The 25,575-nt window shown below is 37.0% G+C and overlaps 4 protein-coding genes across 4 annotated transcripts; 2 read left to right on the top strand and 2 right to left on the bottom strand.

Moving 5' to 3' along the window:
* Positions 1–12,056: 12,056 nt before the first annotated feature.
* Positions 12,057–13,374, bottom strand: LOC111902051 (protein INAPERTURATE POLLEN 1 homolog). Its single transcript, XM_023897925.3, has 2 exons — positions 13,230–13,374; positions 12,057–13,109 (listed from the first exon to the last, which is right to left on the bottom strand). Exons 1-2 carry the CDS (start codon positions 13,243–13,245, stop codon positions 12,268–12,270), a joined length of 858 nt encoding a protein of 285 aa, XP_023753693.1. The 5' UTR covers positions 13,246–13,374; the 3' UTR covers positions 12,057–12,267.
* Positions 13,375–17,304: 3,930 nt separating this feature from the next.
* Positions 17,305–18,924, top strand: LOC111902053 (uncharacterized). The gene is made up of 5 exons (XM_023897926.1): positions 17,305–17,460; positions 17,532–17,761; positions 17,852–18,001; positions 18,048–18,469; positions 18,668–18,924. The coding sequence occupies exons 1-5, from the start codon at positions 17,305–17,307 to the stop codon at positions 18,922–18,924; spliced, it is 1,215 nt and encodes a 404-aa protein (XP_023753694.1).
* A 662-nt stretch (positions 18,925–19,586) lies between these two features.
* Positions 19,587–21,281, top strand: LOC111902046 (probable xyloglucan galactosyltransferase GT19). The gene has a single exon (XM_023897921.3). It carries the CDS (start codon positions 19,745–19,747, stop codon positions 21,104–21,106), a length of 1,362 nt encoding a protein of 453 aa, XP_023753689.1. The 5' UTR covers positions 19,587–19,744; the 3' UTR covers positions 21,107–21,281.
* A 214-nt stretch (positions 21,282–21,495) lies between these two features.
* Positions 21,496–24,506, bottom strand: LOC111902047 (beta-ketoacyl-[acyl-carrier-protein] synthase III A, chloroplastic). The gene is made up of 8 exons (XM_023897922.2): positions 24,089–24,506; positions 23,307–23,455; positions 23,075–23,211; positions 22,885–22,990; positions 22,562–22,680; positions 22,416–22,480; positions 22,021–22,243; positions 21,496–21,926 (listed from the first exon to the last, which is right to left on the bottom strand). The coding sequence occupies exons 1-8, from the start codon at positions 24,253–24,255 to the stop codon at positions 21,705–21,707; spliced, it is 1,188 nt and encodes a 395-aa protein (XP_023753690.1). The 5' UTR covers positions 24,256–24,506; the 3' UTR covers positions 21,496–21,704.
* Positions 24,507–25,575: the final 1,069 nt, after the last annotated feature.

Here is a 25,575-nt window from a genome sequence, read left to right as displayed (position 1 = left end):
AGGAATAGTTTAGTTTTAGATTTGAACAATTGTTGCTATTCGCCAGAAATGGCAAGAAACATCATTTCATTTCATGGTTTGTTTAGACAAGGATTTAGATTTTCTTTTAATAATGAGAATGGTTCTATTTTGGCTTATCTAAATGGTGTCTTTTACTTTGAAGCTATACCATGTAATGGAATATATGAAACTGTTATGATTGTTGATGACTTTGGAAATGATGTTTTGAATATTGATTCTTCCACTAGTATGGATAAAGCTTCCTTGTGGCATTGTCGTCTTGGACATGTCAACAAGAAACGCATAGCCCAACTCCAAAAGGATGGAGTGTTGGAGTCATTCGACCTTAGGGAAGATGACACATGCGAGTCTTGTTTGCTTGGAAAGATGACTAAGTCGCCCTTCACAAGTACTTGTGAAAGGGGCGAGGGTCTATTGGACCTAATACATACCGATGTATGTGGACCATTTAGATCAACCACGAAGGATGGGAACCGCTTCTATGTGACTTTTACCGATGACTATAGTAGATATGGGTATATCTACTTAATCAAGCAAAAGTCAGACACCTTTGAAAGGTTCAAAGAGTTCAAGAATGAAGTGGAGAATCAACTGGGCAGGAAAATCAAGATGCTTCGATCCGATCGAGGAGGAGAGTACCTAAGTCTTGAATTCCACGATTATCTCAAGGAGTGTGGAATAGTTTCGCAATTGACGCCTCCTAGGACACCGCAGTTGAATGGTGTGGCAGAAAGGCGTAATCGAACCTTATTGGATATGGTTCGCTCTATGATGAGTCGTGCTTCGCTACCAATCTCTTTTTGGGGGTATGCCTTAGAGACTGCCGCCCATATCCTTAATCGAGTCCCTACTAAGAAGGTTGCCAAAACACCTCACGAGATGTGGACAGGGAAAGCTCCCTCGTTGACACATATCAAGGTTTGGGGTTGCGAGGTTTTCGTAAGACGAGATACTCACGACAAGCTTGAACCTCGAAGTGAGCGATGTATTTTCATCGGCTACCCACAGACATCCTTTGGATATCTCTTCTATAGACCGAAGGACAATGTTGTCTTCGTTGCGAGGAGAGGAGTTTTCCGAGAGCGAGAACTCATAAGCCAAGGAGACAGTGGGAGGCAAATCGAACTTGAAGAGATTCAAGAGTCGATGGATGAAGGAACCTCTACCGCTGGCGCTCAACCCGAGGAGGAAACTCCGGTTGAACCAATTGACGAATCCTTACCTCTTAGACGTTCCGATAGAGTTAGAGTTCATCCCCAGTTCTATGGCTTTCATATTACTACCGAAGGGGACACGTATATTAGTGATGGTACACTAGTAAATCTTGATGAACCTAATAGCTACAAGGAAGCCATGGCAGGCCCGGAGTCTGTAAAGTGGAAAGAGGCAATGGATAGCGAGATCCAATCCATGTATGATAACCAAGTTTGGAATTTGGTTGATTACGTGCCCGGACGTAAGACCGTTGGGTGCAAATGGATCTTCAAGAAGAAGACCGACGTGGATGGGAACGTACACACATATAAAGCGCGATTGGTCGCGAAGGGCTTTACTCAAACTCCCGGAGTTGACTATGATGAGACCTTCTCACCAGTTGCGAAGATTAAATCTATTAGAGTGATGTTAGCAATTGCCGCATTTCATGATTATGAGATTTGGCAAATGGATGTCAAGACCGCTTTCCTTAACGGAAAGTTGGCTGAGGATGTTTACATGGATCAGCCAGAGGGGTTTGTGGATCCGAAGCATCCGGATAGAGTGTGTAAGCTTGAGAAGTCCATTTATGGACTTAAGCAAGCATCTCGCAGATGGAATCTTTGTTTCGATGAGAAAGTCAAAGAGTTTGGATTTGTACGAAGCGAAGACGAATCTTGTGTATATGTCAAAGCCAGTGGGAGTATAGTAAGCTTCCTCGTTCTATATGTCGATGACATATTACTCATAGGAAACGACATCCCGACTCTGCAGGAGGTAAAGTCCTGGCTCGGGAAGTGTTTCGCTATGAAGGACCTCGGAGAGGCCTCTTACATTTTGGGAATAAGGATAATAAGAGAAAGAAGTAAGAGACTAATTGGACTTAGTCAGGATACTTACTTGGAGAAGGTACTGAAACGTTTTAGTATGGAAAACTCAAAGAAGGGAGAACTACCGATACAAAGTAATGCCAAATTGAGTAAGACTCAAAGTCCGAGTACCGAAGCTGAGATAGCAGAAATGAGCCGAGTACCATACGCTTCCGCAGTTGGCTCAATCATGTACGCTATGACTTGTACTCGCCCTGATGTAGCCTTCGCTTTGAGCATGGTTAGCAGATATCAAGGGAATCCTGGCAAAGCCCATTGGATAGCGGTGAAGAATATCCTTAAGTACCTTCGGAGGACAAAGGAATGGTTCTTAGTCCTCGGAGGGAGTGATGACTTGAAGGTGCGAGGGTATAGTGACGCCAGTTTTCAAACCGACAGGGACAAATACCGTTCGCAGTCGGGCTGGGTCTTTACCCTAAATGGAGGAGCAGTGACCTGGAAGAGTTCCAAGCAAGAGACCGTAGCTGATTCAACGTGCGAATCAGAGTACATTGCAGCGAGCGAAGCGTCGAAGGAGGCAATATGGCTAAAGAACTTCATCGGTGATCTTGGAGTCGTACCTGCCATAAAGGAGCCAATGGAGATTTTCTGTGATAACGAAGGTGCGGTTGCCTTAACCAAGGAACCGAGGGATCATGGTAGATCAAGACATATCGACAGAAAATATCACTTCATCAGACATCGTGTAGAAGAAGGACAACTCGTAGTTAAGAGGATATCATCAGAAGATAACCCAGCAGATCCGCTTACGAAGGGACTGAGTAGGGTTAAGCACTTGCAGCATGCTAGGAGTATTGGGCTGAAGGATGATATTAGCATAGATTAGATAGTATTAGAAACGTGTAATAGATAAATGTAATTGACATTTGATGATTAAATAAAGGAGTTTTATTTATGAGTAATGATACTATCTTATGTTAATTGTTTAGCTATTGTTTCACTTTGCATGTTTTGACTTCCAGAATAATTGAAATTATTAGGAATAATAGAATTATTCAAATGGTCCACAATCGTTCATATGTTGGGAGTAGATATGAAAGAAGATTGTCATGAATTGGTGTGTAGAGTGTCTAAATGGTGTTAGACATAGCAAAGGACTGCTGCAACGTTCATGAGTGCTTATGAACTAGTTTTGAGCATTGGAATAAACCCGCGCTTGCTGGAATCACCGTATGGAATAAGATAAAAAAAGGTGATCGCAAGACGATAATATCATATAGTCTTAAAACCTAGATATATGGTTTATTATTTGTTAATTGATTGTACATTGATAATACGAAAACGCATCAGTAACTTGGTGTTATAAAACGTATTGCTGTGTATAGTTGGTAAATGAATAAGTAAATGCATATAAGTCGAAGTTTATCTGTAACTTTTATCTAAGAAGGTAAAAGCGATATCTCGGCCGCTCGATGATTTGATTTGACTTATGTGCCGGGCCCGGTCAGAACTAAATTGATGTGTTCGATTAAGTTCTATGTCAAATAAATCAGAGATCGAGAAACCTAAATGCTTGACTAACCATTCCATAGGATTGTCAGCATGATATCTAACAGAGGACTGTACGTTCCCTTATCTAAAGGACAAGATTGATTAGATCAGAGTTGACAGCGTCTTTGAGAGCTATGATTGCAAACCGAATTGTACTAGTATAGTTACTAGACTTATCCAAGTGGGAGACTGTTGGAATAGTGTCTAAGGCTGTAACTATATTCGGTTGTGCATGGTCCTTTTGGGTTGCCTTCACCATAGCAACTTGATAGGATGATTTATTAAGAGAGAATAAATATTATTAATATATTATGGGAATAATATAATGAATAATATATTTGTTATTTGATTAATATAAGTCATAGAATTAATTAGAATTAATTTGGTGACTTAAAGAGATTAATTAAATAAAGGGGTATAAACTGTCAATTGTTTGATAGTTAAGCTTTAAACTGTAAATCCATTTGGATATACTATGGACGAATTCTAAGAGGATTAGGATAGCTAAAATCGTCCATTAGAGTTATCTAGGAATGGATTTGGATAGCCTTAAGAGAAGATTATCTGATAGGGACTTATCTGTAATCCTTAAGGAATCTACAAGTATAAATAGACCCCATGGTATAGGGAATTCGACACTTCTGAAAAAGCAAGAGAACTCTGGTCGAATTCCTCCCCTCTCCTCTCTCCCAAATCATCCTCCTTGCTTTGGTGTTTGTAAGCCATTAGAGGAGTGACATTTGTGACTCTAGAAGCTCCAAGACCTCAAGATCAACAAGGAACTCAAAGGTATGATTCTAGATCTGTTTTAATGTTCTTGTTTAACCTGTTTAGTAAATTAGAAGTCTTGGATTCAAAGCATGTTTATTAGAAAGCCTAGATCCAAGCATTAGGGTTTTGCATGCGCACATAGGAAAGTTCTTATGGCTAAAACCCATCACTTTATTCAACCATTAAAGAGTTATTGTGCATAAACACCTTAGTTAGAGCTTATAGTGGCATTATAGAGCAAATATGCCATGCATGAACGTAAAGATTGAAGCTTTACGTGACTTTCGAACCTTGGGAGGCTAGATCTAGTGTTTGGAGTGGTAGATCTGCCTTCAAACGTCTGAATGAGAATTTGACTTAAGGGAGTCGACGAGTTGGCTAGGGTTTCCCCCGACGAGTCTGGTCAAGGGTGACTCGGCGAGTTGATAAGACAAATCGACGAGTTAAGTTGGGTTTTCGCAACGTCCTGAGGAACAATGGGGACTTAGAGAGTCACATAGGTGCACTCGGCGAGTTGGGTCAACATGGACTGTTGACTCAAGTTTCACTTCTGTTGACTTTAGGGTTTGGTCAATTAGGAGTCATGGTGACCAGGGGGTGTAAAATGGTCTTTTTCCTAATCCAATAGTTAGAAAGGGAAAATAACCTAGTTTATTTCGAGTCGTGATTTAAGTGTTAATTATAATGTAACACCCCGAGTTCAGAGGTGCAAGTTCAGGGTTCTTAGTGTAAATAAGGAAGGTCGACTCGGCGAGTCGAGTTGCGGTTCTGGTCAAGTGTTAAGTGACCAACTCGGCGAGTCGGCGGCTGGACTCGGCGAGTTGGTGCTGAAAAGAGAAAACCCTAATCCCGGGGGTTGTGCCCTATATAAAGAACATAACATCCTTTCTTCAGCCTCCTTACCACCCTTGAGAGCCTACAAACCCTAGAAATCGAGTGGAACTCCATTGATAGTGAAATTGGAGCTTTGGGAAAGGAAATCTTGAAAAGGGAACTTGAAGACTAAGGGATTACAGCAAGGAAGTGGTATAGATCCGAGGTCTACTTCAGTGAGGGGTTTCATTTGAGGTAATAATCTATTGCTTAAGCTGGTTTGAGTCTAGATCCTTTATTGCTTGAGTTTTGGGGCATTTCTAGAGTTATTTCGGGTTTGGAGGTTCGATCTGAGGTTGCTACCTCAGATCTGGACTTGAGATGATCCAGAAGATCATAAAGCTCTTGTCAAGGAGCCATTGGTGAAGCCCTTTGTCTTGAACCCTAGCCTTAGAAGTGTTTTGGGCTTATATCTCCTTGCTCTCACGTAAAGTTTGCAACTTTATGTGAGGGTTAGGTTGTAGAGGAATGGATCTATGGATTGGAGTCCATGCATGGCTTGAAAAGCCTCTGTTTGGAATGAGAACTGAAGAGACTCGACGAGTCACATGGGTGAACTCGATGAGTTGTATGAATATGTGCATGGACTCGGCGAGTTGGAAGAACAACTCGGCGGGTCTGTTGAAGATCGCCTGGGACTCGGCGAGTCTATGCTTGGACTCGGCGAGTTTGGTCGTGGAAGCCTAACCTTTTCTGGTTAAGTCGTGAATCGGTGAATCGAGGGATGACTCGGTGAGTTGAGCAGGATGGAACTCGATAATCGTTGGACTCGACAAGTCTTGGGGTGACTCGGCGAGTTGAGTCGTGTTCTAAGAGTTTTTAGAACATAGGGACTCGACGAGTCAGCGGGTTGACTCGGCGAGTAGAGTCAGTCAGGAATTTTGACTTTGACTTTGACTTTGACCAAGAGTTGACCAATTGTCTTCCAGGGGTATTTTGGTAATTATTGGTATTTATTAAGTTCAGTTATTTGGTATTGGCTAGTGGTGGAGATCGTGTCGGTGGTCGGAGCAGCTTGGTCTTATCTTATCAGTCGGCAGTTACAGGTAAGTTATCCTCACTATATCAACAGGGTCTAAGGCACCAAGGTCAGCCCTTTATCGGATGGAAATCCAGGTAGTTGTTTGTTATGTTTGCATCCTGGTAGTTGGGATGGTGTATGTTAGAGACCTGGTTAGGGTCGGTATCCTGTTTTATAGGATGATGTTATGCTAGTGATCGGTTAGGTCAAAATCCTGGTAGGGATGTGTTATGTATATGATCTGCTAAGATCGGTTTGATTAGTTGTGAATTGATATATGATTTTATGTTTATGTGCACATGGTTGTTGGACTGGGGTTGGGTTGAGGCGGGTCCTGCTTTGTGTTGTAGGCCAACATACCCAGGGCGGACCAGTTATCCCGAAGGCCCAGCGAGCGGTCCGGATACACTATAGGCCCTAAGAGGGCGGACCAGACGTGCCGAGGCTCGGAGAGTGGACCAGGCCGACTGAAGGCCCGGTGCGGGCGGACCAGTCATATTGTAGACTCAGAGAGTGGACTAGGTGGATTGAAGGCCCGGTGCGGGCGGACCAATCACACTGTAGACTCGATGTATATGGCTAGACTCAGAGGGTGGACCAGGTGGACTGTAGGCCCGGTGTGGCGGACCAGTCACACTTTAGACCCGAAGTGCATGGTTGTTCCGTTCTGTTATGATATGACATGTTATGTGTATGGTATATGTGGTTGGTATTTTGGGGGTATCTCACTAAGCTTTCAGGCTTACAATTGTGGTTTAACGTTTCAGGTACTTCAGGAGACCGTGGCAAGGCAAAGGCGTGATCGTACCGCTCATCATGTTTATGTTTTATGATATGGTTCTGGGAATACTCTGATAATAAATGTATTGAAAATCTTTTTGTAATAACTTAATGAAATTGGGTTGTTTTTGAAAAGTTTAAATTGGTTGGAATTTTTAGAGCGTTACATATAGATTATTATCTTATGTGTTAGGCAGATGCTAGTTCGAGATTCGTGTACGAGATTACTACTTGCTTGTTACGAGGTGAGTCTTCTCACTATACTTACCATGAGTGGTATTTTCGTGTGACCGAGGAGTCTTATGTGCTTGCTTGAGTATTGTGATATCCTGCATTATGTCTTTGTGATTTATGCTAAGTATTTTATTACGAGCTTATTGAGTTAGGACCGGAGGGTCCACCCGAACTGTGGGACGGAAGGTCTCCACTGAGACACATTGACTGGAAAGTCATATTGAGTTAGCATCGAGTGGCTATTGTGATCTTTGTGGTATTTTGGGGAACTCCCTAAGCTTCGTGCTTACCGTGTTATGTGTTATGTGTTTCAGGTACCTCTTAGGACCGCGGGCAGGCACCGACATGATTGTACACACTTGCCCGAGACTATGTCGAGGATTCTGGGATTTGACTTTTATTGTGGATTTATGTTGACATTTGAGACACTTGTGGTTTTATGAAATATTATAAAAGTTTATGTGTTTTAAAAATGAAAATTTTGGTTTGAAAATTTACGTTGTTACATATTGAAGGGAAGTGCGCATCGGTGATGGTGATGGTGATGGTGGATTCCTTATTCTAAGATATGTAGTATCTGTACAGAAGACGGTCAAGATCAGACTTGCTTTTGGACGTTTCTACCATGACCAACTATCTTGGTAATTCACTTCCGAAACCACACTTCCTTTTGGAGATGTGCGTTAGTAGAGTAAAAAGTTTTCAATCTCTCACACGCAGTCTAATGATAATTTGAAGATCATCATATGAATGCTTTCTTCCAATGCTTGTTGTAATTGTTCCTTTGAGCATCCCTCAGACTTTTTGAACGACTTCATTGGGCTGTCAGAATCGGTGACTATTTTTTTGCCTTTGTCTGGAGATGGAGGAGATTATTTGTTGTCCAGATTCAGAAATAAACACCTCAGATGGAGAAGGAAGCAACGAATCTTCAGGAATCTCGTCCGATTTTCTGATTGGAGAACCTTCGTCAATCTGGACAATCTTCGGAGCAGGAATCAAAGGAGGCGTTGATTGAGTGGCTCAGAAGGCATCAATTGTCAGCTTTGTTTTAACATTCACCATGTCTCGGCTCATTTTGAACGCTTCGGACAAATATTATGGCCAAGAGACTGAGGACTATTTCATCTTTTCTGCTTCTGAAAGAATTTTGGCAGGTGTTTCATTGATAGATTGAAGACCAAGAATCACATATTTAATAGCATCATTTTAATTATCTTTGGCTTCAGAAGGGTTTACTTCCACAACTTCTTTGTAAGAATATTCATCTCGAAGAACAAATTATGAGATTGATCTCCATTGCACTGCTCGTTGTTCTCCTACAAGTTGTTGATTTCCCTGATGTTCTCCCCATCTTGCATGGGACGCCCCTGCCTCCGATGCAAGAAAATTATCATTCTTGATCTCGGATAAGCGCTCAAACACACGCTGAAAACGCGGGTTGATTTTCCTGGAAAGCATATCATAGGCTTATGCGGTTGGAGCCTGAGATTTAAGGCGATTAAAGGTCTCATCGAGAATAAGGAGCATTTCATCAAACTTGTAGTTCAAAATTTCCATATGATCTTGAGTTGCACGGATGACCTTGATTAGTACTTCTTGCATAATCAAGTTCATGGCGTCTTTGTGACGAATCTCTTTCCCCAACCACTAAATCTGTTTTTCATGTCGGATGTAAGTTTGTTTGATCAGAGTGTTTGTGGCAGAAATCATGTCGCCGTGAACTTTGTGCATAGTGGTGACCGTGGAGGTGTGATAATCTATGTTTTCCTTATAGCATGTTTTTTCATCTTCAATAGTGCGACTTAGGCGAAGCGAGATAAGCTGATCCAATTGATTTGCATGATCAAGTTCGGATGGAGCGTTAGCTTTGATCTCGGAAAGTGATTTAAGCACCAGTTCAAGTTTTGACTCAAGGCCTGCAACTTGCTTAATGACCTTGTCAATATTGGAGTTTGTTGTAGCAACATTATCTCGGAGTTCCCACAAATCAAATGGGTCTGCAATGTTTTCATCGTAAGAACTAGTATCCGAGGTGGAACTTTCAGACTTATGATCAACATCTTTTCTTTTGTCATCATTGTGTGGAGTTACTTGAGTATGAGAGGCTTGATGATCTTTTGGTGTGGTTTCTAAAAGAGGAACAACGTCATTGTGCTTAATGTCAGCATTTTCATCGGAAGCTTCCAAGGACGAAGTGAGCCCGAAATGGAAATGAGCTTTGGAGGAGGAAGGATTTTGAAAAATGTTGAGCGAGGTTCAAACAGGAAGAACACCAACAATTGTACAATCATCTTCAAAAACAATTTCTTCCGAGACTTCATCATTGTTATCTAGAGTAGAAAGATTTCCAACGCTCACGATGAGTGTTACACATTTTCTATAATCAATTGGTTTAACCACTAAGTGTGGTATAATGCAAGAATGAAAATACACTAAATTGGTATTAATGGAAGAATGTCTAAAATATGTTTTTTATGCCTAAAAAATTTTATCTGTGATAAATACCAAAAATATTGTGTTAATATTTTACAAAAGAAAAACTAATATATTGACTAAAAGAAATTTAGTATAAACTCCTAAACCATCTTCTATTATATGTGTTTATGATTAATTTTGTTTTCAATTTGCCAAAAAATCTAATGACATGGGTTACTTTGTTCCATTCTGTATATTTTGCACAAAACACTCATGCATGATTTTCTACGTACTTTACATTATAGTTAGCTTTTCTATGTACATTGCATTATGGTTATTGATTTTATAGCTTCAATATAATCATCTTTTGTAATTCTTCATTTATTTCAGTTTTACTTTGTTCCATTCTATATATTTTGCACAAAACAATCATGCATGATTTTCTGCATACTTTGCGTTATAGTTAGCTTTTCTATGCACATTGCATTATGACTATTTATTTTATAGCTACAATATAATCATCTTTTGTGATTCTTCATTTATTTCAGCTTGATAACATTTGGAAGGCACGTGTTAAGCCTAATGATATCATTATAATCCAATTGATGGCTTTTGTAAAAGGGTTAAGCCAATTGATGGCTTTTGTAAAAGGATTAACTGCAAGAATTAGTGATGTACTTTTATTGATTTGTTTTTACAGAGCATGATACTTTCAAATGGAAGTTGTTGAGGAGGCTCTTGCCCTTAACGAATATGAGTTACTTGGTTGACTACTCCAGGTAATGATTTCCTTTCAATCGTATAACGATTTTTATAGTTAGAATCAAACTAAAATCTATTCCATAGTTAGAATCAAATAGGAATTAGGAATGCACATGACTAAATCAGTTTTAAACTAATGGAATCAATTGACAATGATTAGCTATATTAATTATTGCCAATTATTTGAGGTATGGTGCTTTTTCCACTTAAATTTTTTTATATTTTTATTGTTTGAAGGAAACCTAATATTTAATATGGTTTTAAAAAACACAAATGTATGTGATGCTTACTATTTAGCATTTATTATTGCAACTTTCTTCGGTTATAAGGGAGACACGTCGGTTAAAAGAGGTTGTTGCTCAACAAAAGCTGCAAAAAAAATGTTGAAGCATGGGTTGCGATTGGCTAATGGAGCACTTGAGGATCTTTAATAATCATTATCTATTAAGGAAGATTATATAACAACCCACTATAAGTTGTGCAACTAGGTAATTTGTCAAGTTATTCCTTGGAAGAAACAAACCTTTTATGACATATTTGTCTCTTTTGATTCTTATGTTGATTTTACGTTATACTTTATCGTTTTAGTTATGTCCTTTATATATAGTACAAACCAAAGAAAATAGCAACATACTTGACCTTTTTTTACGTAGGTGATGTATTTTAGTTGTCCACCCATAATATCAAAATTACTTATAGTTATTTACTCATTATAACAACCCATTTAAATTTTTATTACATATAGTAGCAATCTGCAACTCATAATAGCAATGTACTTATGTTTTATTACATGATCAAGCTTTCATATGAATTTCTTCAAGTATAATGATGTATTAGAAATGAAATTCTCATACTATAAGCCACAAGTAAACAAAAATATGTTTCTTTTCTTGCATCTTTGGACCACCTTGCCTAACACAAATACCAATTATATTCCAACTAAAATGTTACATATCACCACTAGACTGGTGTTGGTAGAAAACTACAAAAAAAAAAAAAAAAAAAAAAAAAAAAAAAAAAAAAAAAAGTTACTAAGTGATTAAAATTTGATATTAAAGGAGAATTAAAAGATAAACATTGATGAACAAATCTTATCTAAGTTATTTCTTATTTGGCGTTCAAAAATATATAGTTTTGATTTTAAAATATTTTAACAATTTATAATAGGAACAAAAAAACAAATTTCCATTCACTAATAAATCTTAACAACATGAATTTCAAAAAAGAATAATCATAACAAGGTTTAAACATCAGTTACATAGGATATTGCACATGAAAATTGATAAATGGCAACGAATTATCAACATACCAAGTAATTGTTTATGATTATGGTTATTGTCATGATGCAATCTAATTTTTGTGGTGGATAGATAGATCATTCACTAAAATATTAGTTTACAACCAAAATATTATTTGGTTTTTCATTTCTTGGTTTTTATTTATAAACATAGATTCGAATTTTGTTGTATATTCTTTTATAACAAGTCACTTATTATCTATTGGTATCCCTCCACGGGTTATAACATACTTGTTAGTTGTTAACATAATAAAAACAATTATCCTATGCGTGCACATTAGCACATATTAACATTTATACTTGATGCCGAAAAATGGACTCAAATTCCAAGTTTTAATTTCATAACAAACAAAGAACTCTTTGTACACTATATAGATCAAATCAGTCGAAAAACAAAACAAAAGAAAAAAAATCAAAACTTTAATTACAAACACTTGGGAATTTAGATGAAAATGTCCCAAATACCATGAAAAATCCAAGCTTCAAAGAATATGATCCACAAATACAATTGATAATCAATTGAGTGTAGATTTACAAGATTTGAATTCCTGCAACAATTTCCCATCTCGTATCCCAACAAGAAATTGGGCTAATCCTTCAAGAAACAGAGCTGCTTGATACACAGTTGTTACACTCACAATCTCCGATATCACATCCTTCCTCAGCCTATTCGCATCCATAACAATCCCTACCATCTCTTCCTCCATCTCCGCCGCAGCAGCCGCCGGAGACACCTCTCCTGAGCCGACTTTCTGAACAAACCCCGCTTGAGCTCTCCTTGCTCTGTTCATCAATGCCGGCACCATCAACCGCAGCCCACGTTCAATCTGATCGATTCTGGTTGTTAATTTACGCGACTGGATCTTCCAAGCATTCATTAATGGCCACTGTTTCTTCAAGAATTCGCAAGATTCACCCACTTCGATTTCGTCTTCGTCTTCTTCTTCGATTTCTTGTTCTTGTTGTTCTTGATAATCGTACTCTTCGTCTTCGTTCTCTGGTTCTTGAAGCGAGAAACTGTCGTCGTGTTGGAGGAGATAGGAGCGGAGGAGGTTGGTGAAGAGGTAGGGGTGGAGGTCGCCAAGCCAGAGGAAAGGGAGTTCCATGGCGTTACGGTGGTCGACGGGGATGAGGATTTGAGAGACGTCGGTGGAGGCAGCGAGGTCGAGGTTGTGGTAGTAGGATTTGAAGTGGTGGTGGAGGATTTCAACGTGGGCGGAGAGGAGGTTTGGGGAGGAGGTGGAGGTGGCGCAAGACATGTGGTGGCGGAGGATTGGGAGGTGGATTGTCTTCAGGGTGTCGATCCATATGGCGTAGTAGTCCCTGAATCGCCGGCGACCGGTGGGTTTCTTTCGAGCTGCAAATGCAATGATCATTAATGCATCAAACAATTAATCATTAATCATAATAAAATTCTTAAAGAAATTTTGAAATATGTTTATGAAAATGAATTACAGAGAGTGATTGAGAAACTTACATAAAGATCTGATCATCTTTTTGGGGGAAAAAGATTGGGAATCTTGAAGTGGGATTCGAGTTCTTCAGGAGATGAAAATCGAATTTATATAGATTTCCATTAAACTCCCACTGCATTTTCTTTTCGTTTCTATTTTGGGGGAGAATTCTACTTATAGATTTTGTTAGTGTTATTGCCCCTTATTTCTCTACATAATTTTAATTTTATTATTTATTTATATATTTTGAATTCTAATTTGTATCGCTTTTCCATAAATTGGAAATATAATCGATTTTGTTGCTTCTATTATCCGTTAACCTTACCAAATATAAAAGGGTTTCACTTTTTTTTAAAGAGATATAAAAGGGTTTCACCAAAGGAAAATGACATTTGAGGGTAATAAAGTGTTCGATAAGTACCCATTTGGTCTTTTATCTTTTTTTTTGTCTTTATTATACCATTGAACTTAATAATCCTGCTCACCAAAACCCTCGATACAAGTTATCACTTGTTTTGCCGATTATCTCATTTAATTAGAGATGACATGTCGTATTACGTGGACCTAGAACATGTTGCAAACTCGTTACTCTTTCACCTCCTTTTCTACTTACAGTTAGGGTTTAATCGAAGAATACAGTTACGAAATTGAAGATAAGTGGTGAATGTGAGTGTTACAGTGAAGAAGATGGCCTCCAATTCCAAACTTTGTGAGTATTTGACAGTTTATGTACATTATAATGGTTTATTCGCACCAAAACCATTAGTGTACTTGAACGTTGTTGTTGTTTCAATCTCTGATGTCGATTTTGGTGCAATGAATCTCAAATAGTTTAAGTTGTTTGTTGCAAAGTTGATTGAAGGCAGTTGCGATAATGTATATTACTGCACTAGAAATGAACCATTGGCAGAGGGTATTAGGAGAAATGGGAATGATGCTGACTACTATGAGTTTATTGAAACAGGTTATAGTGATGAAGCTGGTCTAAGAATGAATGTGTATATAGACCATGAAAATGAAGTTGTACTTGATTGGGCTGATATGGAAGTACTAGAAGATGATGAAGGGCATTATTCTGAGTTGGACGTGGATGATGATAAAAATTCACAGCTTTCTGATGATATTCCATATGAGCATGAAGCAGATGGTTACATTCCTTCTCTTGACAAGACTAGGGGTGAGATTTAGAACCGGAAAACCGGAACCGGTATAACCGGATATTTCTTAAACGGGTCGGGTATTGGGTTCCAAAATTACTCTTATCCGGGTTCTGGGTATTTCGGGTACGGTTCCAATGGGTCCGGGTAATCCGGGTTTTTGAACCGGATATGTTTAAAAAACCGGAACCGGGTTTAATGGACCGGAACCAGTTTAGTGGGCAACGAACCGGTTTAGTGTCTAAAGACCCGATATAGGGAAAAGAACCGAAACTGAAGGGTTATTGTGGTGATCGATAACTCTCGCTTACTCTCGTTTTTCTCTTGCTCGACGTCGAAAAAGGATCCTCAATGGTTATGATCGACAATCATCAAATACATTCAATCTCGTTTTTTTGGCCCTTCTCTGTGATCGTCGACAACAACAGGAGTCGGGAACAACAAGAGTAACTTAAAACATAATTTTTATTCTCCTCTGTGATCGACAACATTCATCTCGTTTTGATTTTTCTTCCATTCAATCTCAATTGAACTTCAAATCAATCTCCTACATTTAATTAATCAATGCCGATCTTCAAAGTAATCACATGGATCCAACAACTTGAATCCAATTCTTAATTACTTTTTGTTCTATTTTTTAATATTCCCAATTGAAATCATCAGAGTTTGAGTTATGTATCTCCATACATGCATAAATATACATATTTGCATATATCTATATAGTTATGATCAATGTGATTTACACTTGTGTGCTGTGACTATGCATACTGAAAGTTAATAAAGCAATCTTGGTATTCGGTATTCCAGTTTGTGATTCCATTCTTGTCTCTGATTCCATTCCTATTAGGAAACAAGTGATCAGTCACAGAATCCCAGAAAGGTTGGGTATATACAAACATTCAAACAGTACAGATTATGTCCTAGGGGTATTTTTGGAAAAGCTGATATATTTTTGTTTTGGATGTTTAGGATTTTGTTTTGCAGTAGAGGTTAAGCTAAAAACATATAAATCATCAAAGGGACTTAAAAACATGTTAATGTATCTGTAGAAATTGCAAATAAGAGCAGGGGTATTTTTGGAAGTTTTCTTATTTAATAGTTTTTATTCCACTTTTTGTGTTTTACTATGATTATTTTGTGTTTAGTTTAATGGACCCTTCGTGTGGTATGTTTATGTAGCCCAGAAAACCTTTTCAATCAATAATACTTAAGCTCAAAGTATTTTTTGTTAATTGAAATTCTTCCTACTAGTACATTCTTTTGTTCTTCCTGTTGTTACCTTTGTACAGAGGGTGCTGGTGGAGATAATCCCCTGTGATTATATTTAATTCTTTTTGCAGCCCCTTCATTACACATGATACGAGTGAAGCAACCAGGCTTTGCCATTTTGGCCCAACCATAGAGACTTTTGCAATTTATTTGGTCTATTTTTAAAATAAATAAATAAAATTAGAACATAATACAATTGTGATTTTTGGCCAAAATTGCTAAAAATAACATTATTTATAAATGAAGTATGTGTGAAAACATAAAGTTTGACATCCATTTATTTTTTGTGTGCTTGAAGTGATTCCACCAAATGCCTAGACAAATAAATTTGTCATTTACTTTTTTTGTACACGTCTTAGAAACTTTATAAGCTTAACATTATAAAAGTATTCACCACAACTCCATAAGAGTTCACTCATTTCATGTTAAATTCCTAAAAATTTGGCATACATGGTGGATACATGGAAACAAAAGGCAAACACATGCAGTATTCCAAGGGATTTGTTTGTGGGATTGTTTTGGAGTGACATGTTATAGTATCATGCAGTAAAACACATGAAATACAACTATAACGGCTCATTATGAAAACCATCACTAAATGAACATTTTAAACAAAAAATTTGCCAAATTTAAAGGTTTCCGGTTCCAAAATTCGAGGCTTCTGGTTCCATTTTTGGGTTTTCGTTCCAATGTTCAATTTCCGGTTCCAACCGGTTCCATACCCACTTTACCCAATCCGATACCCGGAACCGAACCAGAACCGGTTCCCGTATACCGGTCCAGTTAACGGGTCCTATAATCCGTCAATTACGGGTTCCGTTTTTCCGGGTCCGGGTCCAACGGTTCGGGTTTGGACCCACTTTCATCCCTAGACAAGACTGTTGGTGATGAATTCTTATACCGGGTGTCAGATATTTCTAAGGATAAAAATAATGAGCTTGAAACTGATGAGGTTGAAACCAACAATGGGGATGACAAACCAGTGTACCCTATCCATAATGAGAACCATAAATGGGACAAAATGGTGCCAATTCTAGGTATGAGATTCTCTAACCCTGTGGAATTGAAAATTTTGTTTACTAACTATGCAGTAAAGAATGGGTACAATTTTTATTATGAGAAAAATGATAGTCAGAGGTTATTAGTGAGATGCTGTAAAGATAGCAAGAACCCCTCTTGTCCTTTTAGATTGTGGGCTTCCTAGATGAGTAGTTAAAGGTCTTTCCAGATTAAGTCCTTAGTTGATGACCATAACTGTTCAAGAGTCTTCAAACTTGGTTCCATTGTAACATATAAATGGACTGGAAAGCATTTTAAGAATCCACTTTTGAAGAACCCCAAAATGAGCATAAGGAAAATGAAAGCCAAAGTGAGTACAAAGTTTAACTTGATTGTTAGTGTGACTCCAATGTAGAAATGCTAGGAGATATGCTTTGGATGAGATAGAGGGTAGTTTGATAGAACATTATGGTAAAGTATGGAGTTATGGCGAAGAAATAATGAGGACACATCCTGGTTCAACAGTAAAGATAGATGTGAATGTCATGCCTGATTCCATCACTTAATTTTCTAAAATGTATGTTTGTTTTAAGGGTGTGAATGATGGTTGGATTGCAGCATGTAGGAGGGTACTAGGGGTAAGGGTATAAGTAGAGGCCAACTGTTAGCAGCTATGGGCAGGGATGCAAACAACCACATATTCCCTATTGCATGGGCTGTGGTGGCAGTAGAAAATAAAGAAACATGGAAGTGGTTTCTTGACCTCCTACTGGATGACATTGAAATGAGAATTGGTCATGGATTGACCCTCATATCAGACCAACACAAGGTATATTTTCTTTTATCTTTTGTTTGAGTTCATTGTTTTTTGCTATGTCATCCATTTCTTGTTTCTTTCAGGGATTGGTAGACGCTGTCAAAGAAAGAGTTCCAGTAGCAGAGCATAGACAATGTGTTAGGCACATATATGCTAACTTCAAGAAAAGATTCAAAGGTGAACAATATATGAAGTTGTTTTGGGCAGCTGCTGCTAGTACTACTCAACCTAAATTTGAGGCAGAAATGAATTTCATAAAAAAAATTGACCCTTTAGGTTATGAACACCTCATGGAAAGGGACCCTAAAAGTTGGTGCAGGGCATTCTTTGAAGTGGATAGGGCTTGTGATGCTTATAAGAATGACATATCATAAAGTTTCAACTCTGTTATTGATCTTGCTAGGAAGAGACCATTCCTCACCATGTTGGAAGAGATTCGGATTTATGCAATAGAGAGGATGTATAGAATGCTACTAGAGGGAAAAAGTTGGGGTAATTTAAAAATATGCCCATCTATAAGATTAAAGATATCAAAGCTAAAGAAACATCAAAGGTATGATATAACTTGTATTTATAAGTATTATTATGTCATTTATTAGATTAATAGAACTTGTTATTTTTATGGACAAATTTTGGGGAGTTATACCTTCTGAGGTACAAAAATATGAGGTTAGGATTGGAAATGATGGATATGTTATGGACCTTACCAACAACACATGTGGATATAGATCTTGGCAAGTATCAGGTATCCCATGTGTGCATGAAGTGGCATCCATTTCATACCTCAACAAGAATGCAGAGGATTATGTTGCACCATGGTTCCATACAACCATGTTCTTGACTTGTTACAACCATACCATTAATCCACTTAATGGTAGTTCCATGCGGCCTGAAGCTCCCTACATGAAGCCATTGCCTCCTAAAAAAAAAGGGTTACCAGGAAGGTCAACCCTTAAAAGGAAAATGGATCAATCTGAGAGGGAAAGCAAGAGGAAAACAAAACATACTATCTCAAAAGCAGGTGCAGTTAATAGATGCACTATTTGTAGAGAAAGGGTCACAATAGATCAACATGTCCTATTAGACCAGCAGATGTAGCATCCACTTCAAGGCCAAAAAACAAGAAACCTAAAAAATGTAAAAAAGAGAAAGGTATGCTATTCAAACAATATAATGAAATTGCAACAACCAACTCATTAACTACATCTTTTCATAGCAGGTAAAGTGGAACCAGTTCAAGTGGATCCAATTCAAGTAGATCCAATTCAAGTGGATCCAGTTCAAGTAAATCCAGCTCCACATGTTGCACTAATTGATGATCCAGCTCCACATGTTGAACCAGTAGATGATCCAGCTCCACATGTTGAACCAATTCAAGTAGATGATCCACATCCAAATGTTGATACCCAAGTAGATGATCTTATTAATGATGTCCCTGCTCAACCAGTTTCAATTAGGCAGAGGATACGAAAATAATCAGAAAGAATTACCAAGATAGGTTTGAGGAGGAAGGTTTTGAAGAAAGAAGGAAGCACTGATCACCACCCAATGATGTTGGAATGATTTTATGTTTAAATATTTTTGAAAAGACAAACATTTAGTCTTTTAATTATGTAATTGGAAAAACTTTAAGAATCATGGCACATGACACATCTTTTGACATATTATGACAACTGTGGGCAAAACTTTTGTAATGGTGCACATGCTGATGGAATATTGCAACTTTGTCTTTTATTTATATGCTTTGGTGTTTGGTTATTTGCATATAGATTGTTTAATCTTATATTATCTATCATTAATCAAATAGATTTAGTATTAATACATTAAGAAATGTTAACTATTAATAAGTTAAATTGCTTTCAAGTTTAAACATTGGGAAAATGACCGAGGCGAATATTAAAGAGATTATTGTCTAGTTTCGAGTCATCTTAACTTTAACTTGAAGAACTTATTTACGTCTAGAATTATCAATGAGAACTTCATTATATATAATGACGAGTGACGACTTATTTTAGTGGTGTGCAAAATCCACAACTAATATATGCATCGATCAATAGTAGTAGATGTTTTTTTATTACCCAAACCAAAGATAAATGCAGGCGTGAGAAAAATGCATACATAAGGCCCGTTTTTTCAATTTACTCTTCATTAATCATCAAACAATTAAATAAAAAAGTTAAGGGGGTAAATATAGAAGTTCATGAATAACCAAGGGATTATTTATGCGTTCCCTAAAAATACCCAAGTAAAGGGCTAAATTTTATCGTGTCATCCTCTCCCCAATCATCTCTCCACCATGACACCACCCGCCACCATCACCACCACCACCACCAGTATCCTCCTCCTACTCTTCCTCACCCTTTTCCCCTCCGTCACTCTCCAACAACAATCCGATCTAGACTCAGACTGCACCAATCGCTGGATCCACATCCGTCACCTCCCATCACGTTTCAATCTCGATATCCTCACCAACTGCTCCGCCACCTACCACCCATTCTCCGACGACTTCTGCCCTTACATCTCCAACCATGGTCTTGGCACCAAAACCCACAACCAATCACACTCATGGTTCCGCACCGACCCTTCACTTCTCGAACTCTTCTTCCACCGCCGTATGCTCGAATATCCATGTCTCACCGCCGATCCTTCCGCCGCCGACGCCATCTACCTCCCGTATTATGCCGCCCTCGACTCCCTCCATTACCTGTATGGCCCCGATTATAACTCCTCCTCCCAACACGGCCTTCACCTCTACAATTTCCTCCGGTATCATGACTCGCCGGAGATCTGGCTCAACAACCAAGGCCACGACCATTTCCTGGTACTCGCCGGAAGCGCATGGGATTTCAGTCAGCCATTAGGTAACGATCCGCCGTTATGGGGCACTTCGTTTCTTGAATTGCCGGAGTTTTTCAACATTACCACATTAACTTTGGAATCAAGAGCTTACTCTTGGCAAGAACAATCAATCCCTTATCTCACATCATTCCACCCACCAAATCTAGCACTCTTTGATTCATGGGCCAAAAGGGTTCGTAGATCAAGAAGAACAACCCTAATGTTATTCGCCGGCGGCGGCGGGATCTCCTCCACACCCAATGTACGACGGAGCATCAGATTAGAATGCGACAACAGTTCCAAAATCGAAAACACAACTCAGAAAACCAACAACCAATATTCCAAATTCTGCGAATTTGTCGATTGCTCAAACGGGATCTGCGAGCATGATCCAATCAAATTCATGAAACCAATGTTACATTCTAGTTTCTGCCTGCAACCTCCGGGAGACACCCCAACACGACGATCAACATTTGATAGCATTCTCGCAGGCTGCATACCAGTGTTCTTCGAGGAACTATCAGCCAGAAAGCAATACGGATGGCATCTACCTGAAGACGAATACCATGAATTCTCTGTGATGATTCCTAAAGAGGAAGTCGTGTTTAAAGGGGTGAAGGTGTTGGAGATTTTGAAGGGGATTCCGAGAAGTGTAACGAGGAAGATGAGGGATAAATTGATTGAGATGATTCCCAGAATTATGTACAGAAAACATGGGAGTTCATTGGGTTTGAGGACGAAAAAAGATGCATTTGATATCGCCATTGAAGGTACACTTCAAAGGATTAAAGCCAGACTTGATGATGTTGCTGATAAATGACCGAATTTTTGGTAATTTATCAATTTCAAAATTATTATTATTGTACCATTGATTCACTAGATTTGTAGAAAGATTTCATGGTATTTTTATTTATTTATTTATATACATTGTAACATCTTACTTCTATTATCTTCTATAGGCTATTCAAAATGAAATGTTGTAGTTGGCATTGTTATTATAATTGTATAGATTATTGAAAATAAAATGTTGCGATGTGATAAAAATAGAAATAAGATTCAATAATAAACAAATATGATTGCTATTATTTCTTGCATTTAACCAATTTATCATTATATCTTATTACTCTATTATGCTAAAATAATACTCTTTTAACAATTGGTAAAGATATATGAACAATCTCACGATGTTTTGCAAGATAAAATGCACAATGAAGAAAAAGAATGAAAATCTTATTAATGTTTTGCTACTTCACAACTAAGAACATGATAATGAAACATTAAAAATAAAAACCTCTTCACCCTCACAAAAATGATCAAGATTTTGGAATTTTTTTCATACAAACTTCACAACATCTCTCTTCATTCTTCCTTTCTTCCCACTCAAAGTACACAAACCAATAATTATAAAAAAGACAATTCTACCCCCATCTGAGTATAGCAGAACCCCATGTAAGGCCAGCACCAAATCCAGCAGTGGCAATAGTTTGACCTTGTTTGACTTTCCCACTTCTAACCGCTTCATCTAACGCCAAAGGGATTGAAGCTGCACTTGTATTCCCATACTTTGCAAGATTCGATATCACTCTATCTTTTGGCACCTCCAATCTTGTTGCCACCCCATCAATGATCCTCTGGTTCGCCTGTCAAAATTACACAAATACCCTTCAATCTTCATGTGTGCGTAAAAAATTACATAAACACCCTTTTTCATGAAGTAATGGGACCCACACCCACCTGATGGAGCAGTAGCCAGTCGATATCTGACCGATTAAGACCAGCTTTTGCTAGTGAGGCCTCAATTGTCTGTGGGACAACACTAACAGCAAACCGAAACACTTCTGTTCCATTCATTTTTATACAAGAAAAAGATGAATGATTAGGAGGGAACCCTAGAGCTGATCCGTTTGTACCCAATGCATCGTTTGTTGTACTTTCTTTGATTCCAGCATTCAGGTGCCTGTTTGGGAAAAGGGTTATCAAAAAGTTAAAATTTTTTGAACAAATTTACAATCTTTCTTTAAAGAAACGAAAAAAAGTTTAAATTTTTTTCACGAATTGACAATCTTTCTTTAAAGAAACCAAAAAGTTTAAATTTTTTTCACAAATTTAGAATCTTTCTTTAAAGAAACCTGTTGCCATCTCCATCACTGTGAAAGTCAAAACCAAATAAACCGTCCTCTTCACTGTCACATGCCTGTTGAAATTCCAAGAATACCCTTTTAAGACATACAACATTTTTTTTTTAAAAAAAAGGTTAAAAGAAAATGAGACATACCTGGACAAGAACAGCACCAGCTCCATCACCAAAGAGAATGCATGTCCCTCTATCTGTCCAATCAACATAACGTGAGAGTGAATCTGCTCCAATCACAAGTACATTCTTGAAACCACCACCTGTAAATCATAAAATAAAAATCAAGAAATGACACCAAAAAGGGCAAATTGCAATATGAATAACAGCATACTTTACTCTCACTACAAATATGGGTTTATTGTTTACCCTAAGTATGTTGATATTTATGTGTAAAGATTTGTAAGTACATTGCTATTATGGGAATAGAAATCGATTGGACCCAAAAAAAAAAACAATCTTTATACCTCGAATGTAGCAAGAAGCTGAAACTAAGCCTAATACAAATCCACTACAAGCAGCTGTAATGTCAAAAGCAAGTGGATTCCCTTTACATCCAAGTGCTTTTTGAATCTGAAATATGATAGAAATAAATAAAAATGGTAATACAAAAAAGATTATTAAATTTAGGTACTTGAAAAAAGAAAAAGATTGAACCTGTGGAGCACCACCGAATAGATCTTCTGGGGTTGATGTACACAATAAGATAAGGTCAACATCATCAGGTTTGACTTCTGCCATTTCTAATGCTTTTTGAGCTGCTTCTACAGCAAGACCAGTCATGCTTTCGTTACCTGTATTATATGATTTATACGATCTTTTATTAGATTGTTAAAGAAATGATATGAAAGAAACAATAAATCAAGAAGTGGATGAATAAAATGATAACCTGTAAGAATTCGTCTGTTACGAATTCCAGTTCTTGCAGATATCCATTCATCATTAGTATCAACAATTTTTGCAAGATCATCGTTAGAAATCTGAAGATGAGGTACAGCTGATCCACATCCAACTAGTTTGCAACCCTTGCTTACAAGCCTGTTAATTGGAAGATTGAAAGAAAAAAAAAATCTTATAATTGGCAAATCTTGCAAATGCACATGCAACTGAAAATAAGGCTAAATGATCTTGATGTCGTTCTAAACAAAGATTCTGTTCGGGTTTTGATGTAGCTTATTGTATAAATCTGCAGGTAGCAAGATTCTTTAGTGCTTCAAATCAGATAAAACTTAAAATCATAACGTTTTGTTATAAAATTTTGAAAAAATGTAGATTTCGAAGTTGAAGATCCATAAACTCAAGGCTAGAAATGAAAAAGGGATAAAGGAATTTGCATAGGAATGTATGTCGATTTTGAAGTTATGATTTATGAACTCTGCTTAAGAAGATGAGAAGTAAAATAAATTGACCTAAATGAATTAGATTTATAGATTTTTGAAGTGGGAATTGGGAAATCAGCTCCTTTGACTTCGAAAGTCAAAATGCATACACACCGATACGACAATGATATGCTAGTAATAGTGTAGTCTAATGATTTGAACCAAAATCAGATTGATTCGCTTTCCAACAAACCCAACTTAAACCCACAAATTTGTCGATTATGAATTAGAAAACCCATGAGTAATTTCAAACGAAAACCAATGAAAACAAAACTTAGAAATAGGAACTAACCTGGGCGAACGAGATTCAGGAGGGGAAAAACTCTCAACTCCTTGAGAAGTACTGGAGCAGCGTATCCTTTTGGAGATTACATCAGGGCAACGAAACCCAGAACGATTGAGATTAATAGATGAAGAGATTCTCATAGTTGGAGTGAAAAACCCAGATGCATTCGCCATTTACAGAGCAATCAAGATCCAATTTGAAGCAAATAGTTAGCTAATTTATAATGGTGAAAGGAGAAAATGCGAAGCATGAATGGATTAAGATGTGAAAGGATTGAAGAATGGATGATTGAGAAGAACGATGGTTCATATGTGTGTGGTTTAAAGTTTGCGGAGCAGTCGAAGCTCAAAGCAGAAGGCGACCATGCCAATTTGCCAACTGCAATTTGAGAGGAAACTCCGAGGCGAATAAAGAAAAACACAAAACTATGGATTTATGTCTACACAATCCGTAGTTGTATTTTCTATTTTTTTTAGTATAAATTGTTTGTATAGATTTTGGACATAATAAAACAGGATTAAATTCATAAAAAAAACAATAATATGAATGATGTATATAAAAACAATTATATTTTAATTATTTTTAAAAGTTTAAACATAAACATTAATTTTTATTTCGGGTGAATGAAAGTCACGTGTATATATATATATATATATATATATATATATATATATATATATATATATATATATATATATATATATATATATATATATATATATATATATATATATATATATTTTAATTTTCATTACACATTTTGAAGTGATTTTTCATTAACTAAATGGTATATGATAACCTTTTAAACCAACAAATAAGAAGTTATTTCATAAATGAATATGTTATTTCGCAGAGTATATATGATGTCTTGTTAATACCCAAAAATATGTAATTTGTTCGTTATTTCTTTTAACCTTTTTCATATTTATAAAACAGTTATATTCATAGATATTATGATTATGCAATATTTTATATTAGTAGAATTTTAATTAAACTTAAATATTTTTTATGTTTAAGTTAACTTTTATCATAAAGTTTAAAATAATAACCTATTTGACGAAGCCTTTAGATTGAGATAAAAAAAATATTAAAGGTTTAAACTCATTCACATTCAAAACATTGTTACTATGTTATGATTGACCTTTTTATGTAGGCTTTGTGACATATTAACATAAGCCTATCGAATAGTATAGTTTATTGTTTTTTGTTTGTTTACAAATTATTCCACTTAAATTAGTGCTTTTATATAACAATTTATTATATTTTTAAAAAAAGAAATCTCCATTTGAATAAGTCACAAACTACAATTTGTATACGAAAAACATTAATTATCAATGGAAATGACGATTTTGCCTATTTTTTTCGGTTTACCAGTTTTATTAATGACGTGGACTCCTAGTCGTTAAATGAGTTGGGAAATCTCCATTAAAGTATCATTATTTTAACATAATTTACGAACAAGTATGAAACTAAATTTTGTTTATAAAAATATA

Source organism: Lactuca sativa, chromosome 6 (assembly GCF_002870075.4).
Source record: "Lactuca sativa cultivar Salinas chromosome 6, Lsat_Salinas_v11, whole genome shotgun sequence".
NCBI lineage: Eukaryota > Viridiplantae > Streptophyta > Magnoliopsida > Asterales > Asteraceae > Lactuca > Lactuca sativa.
The sequence above is the reverse complement of the archived record's forward strand: the minus strand, read 5'-3'. Positions and strand labels throughout refer to the sequence as shown.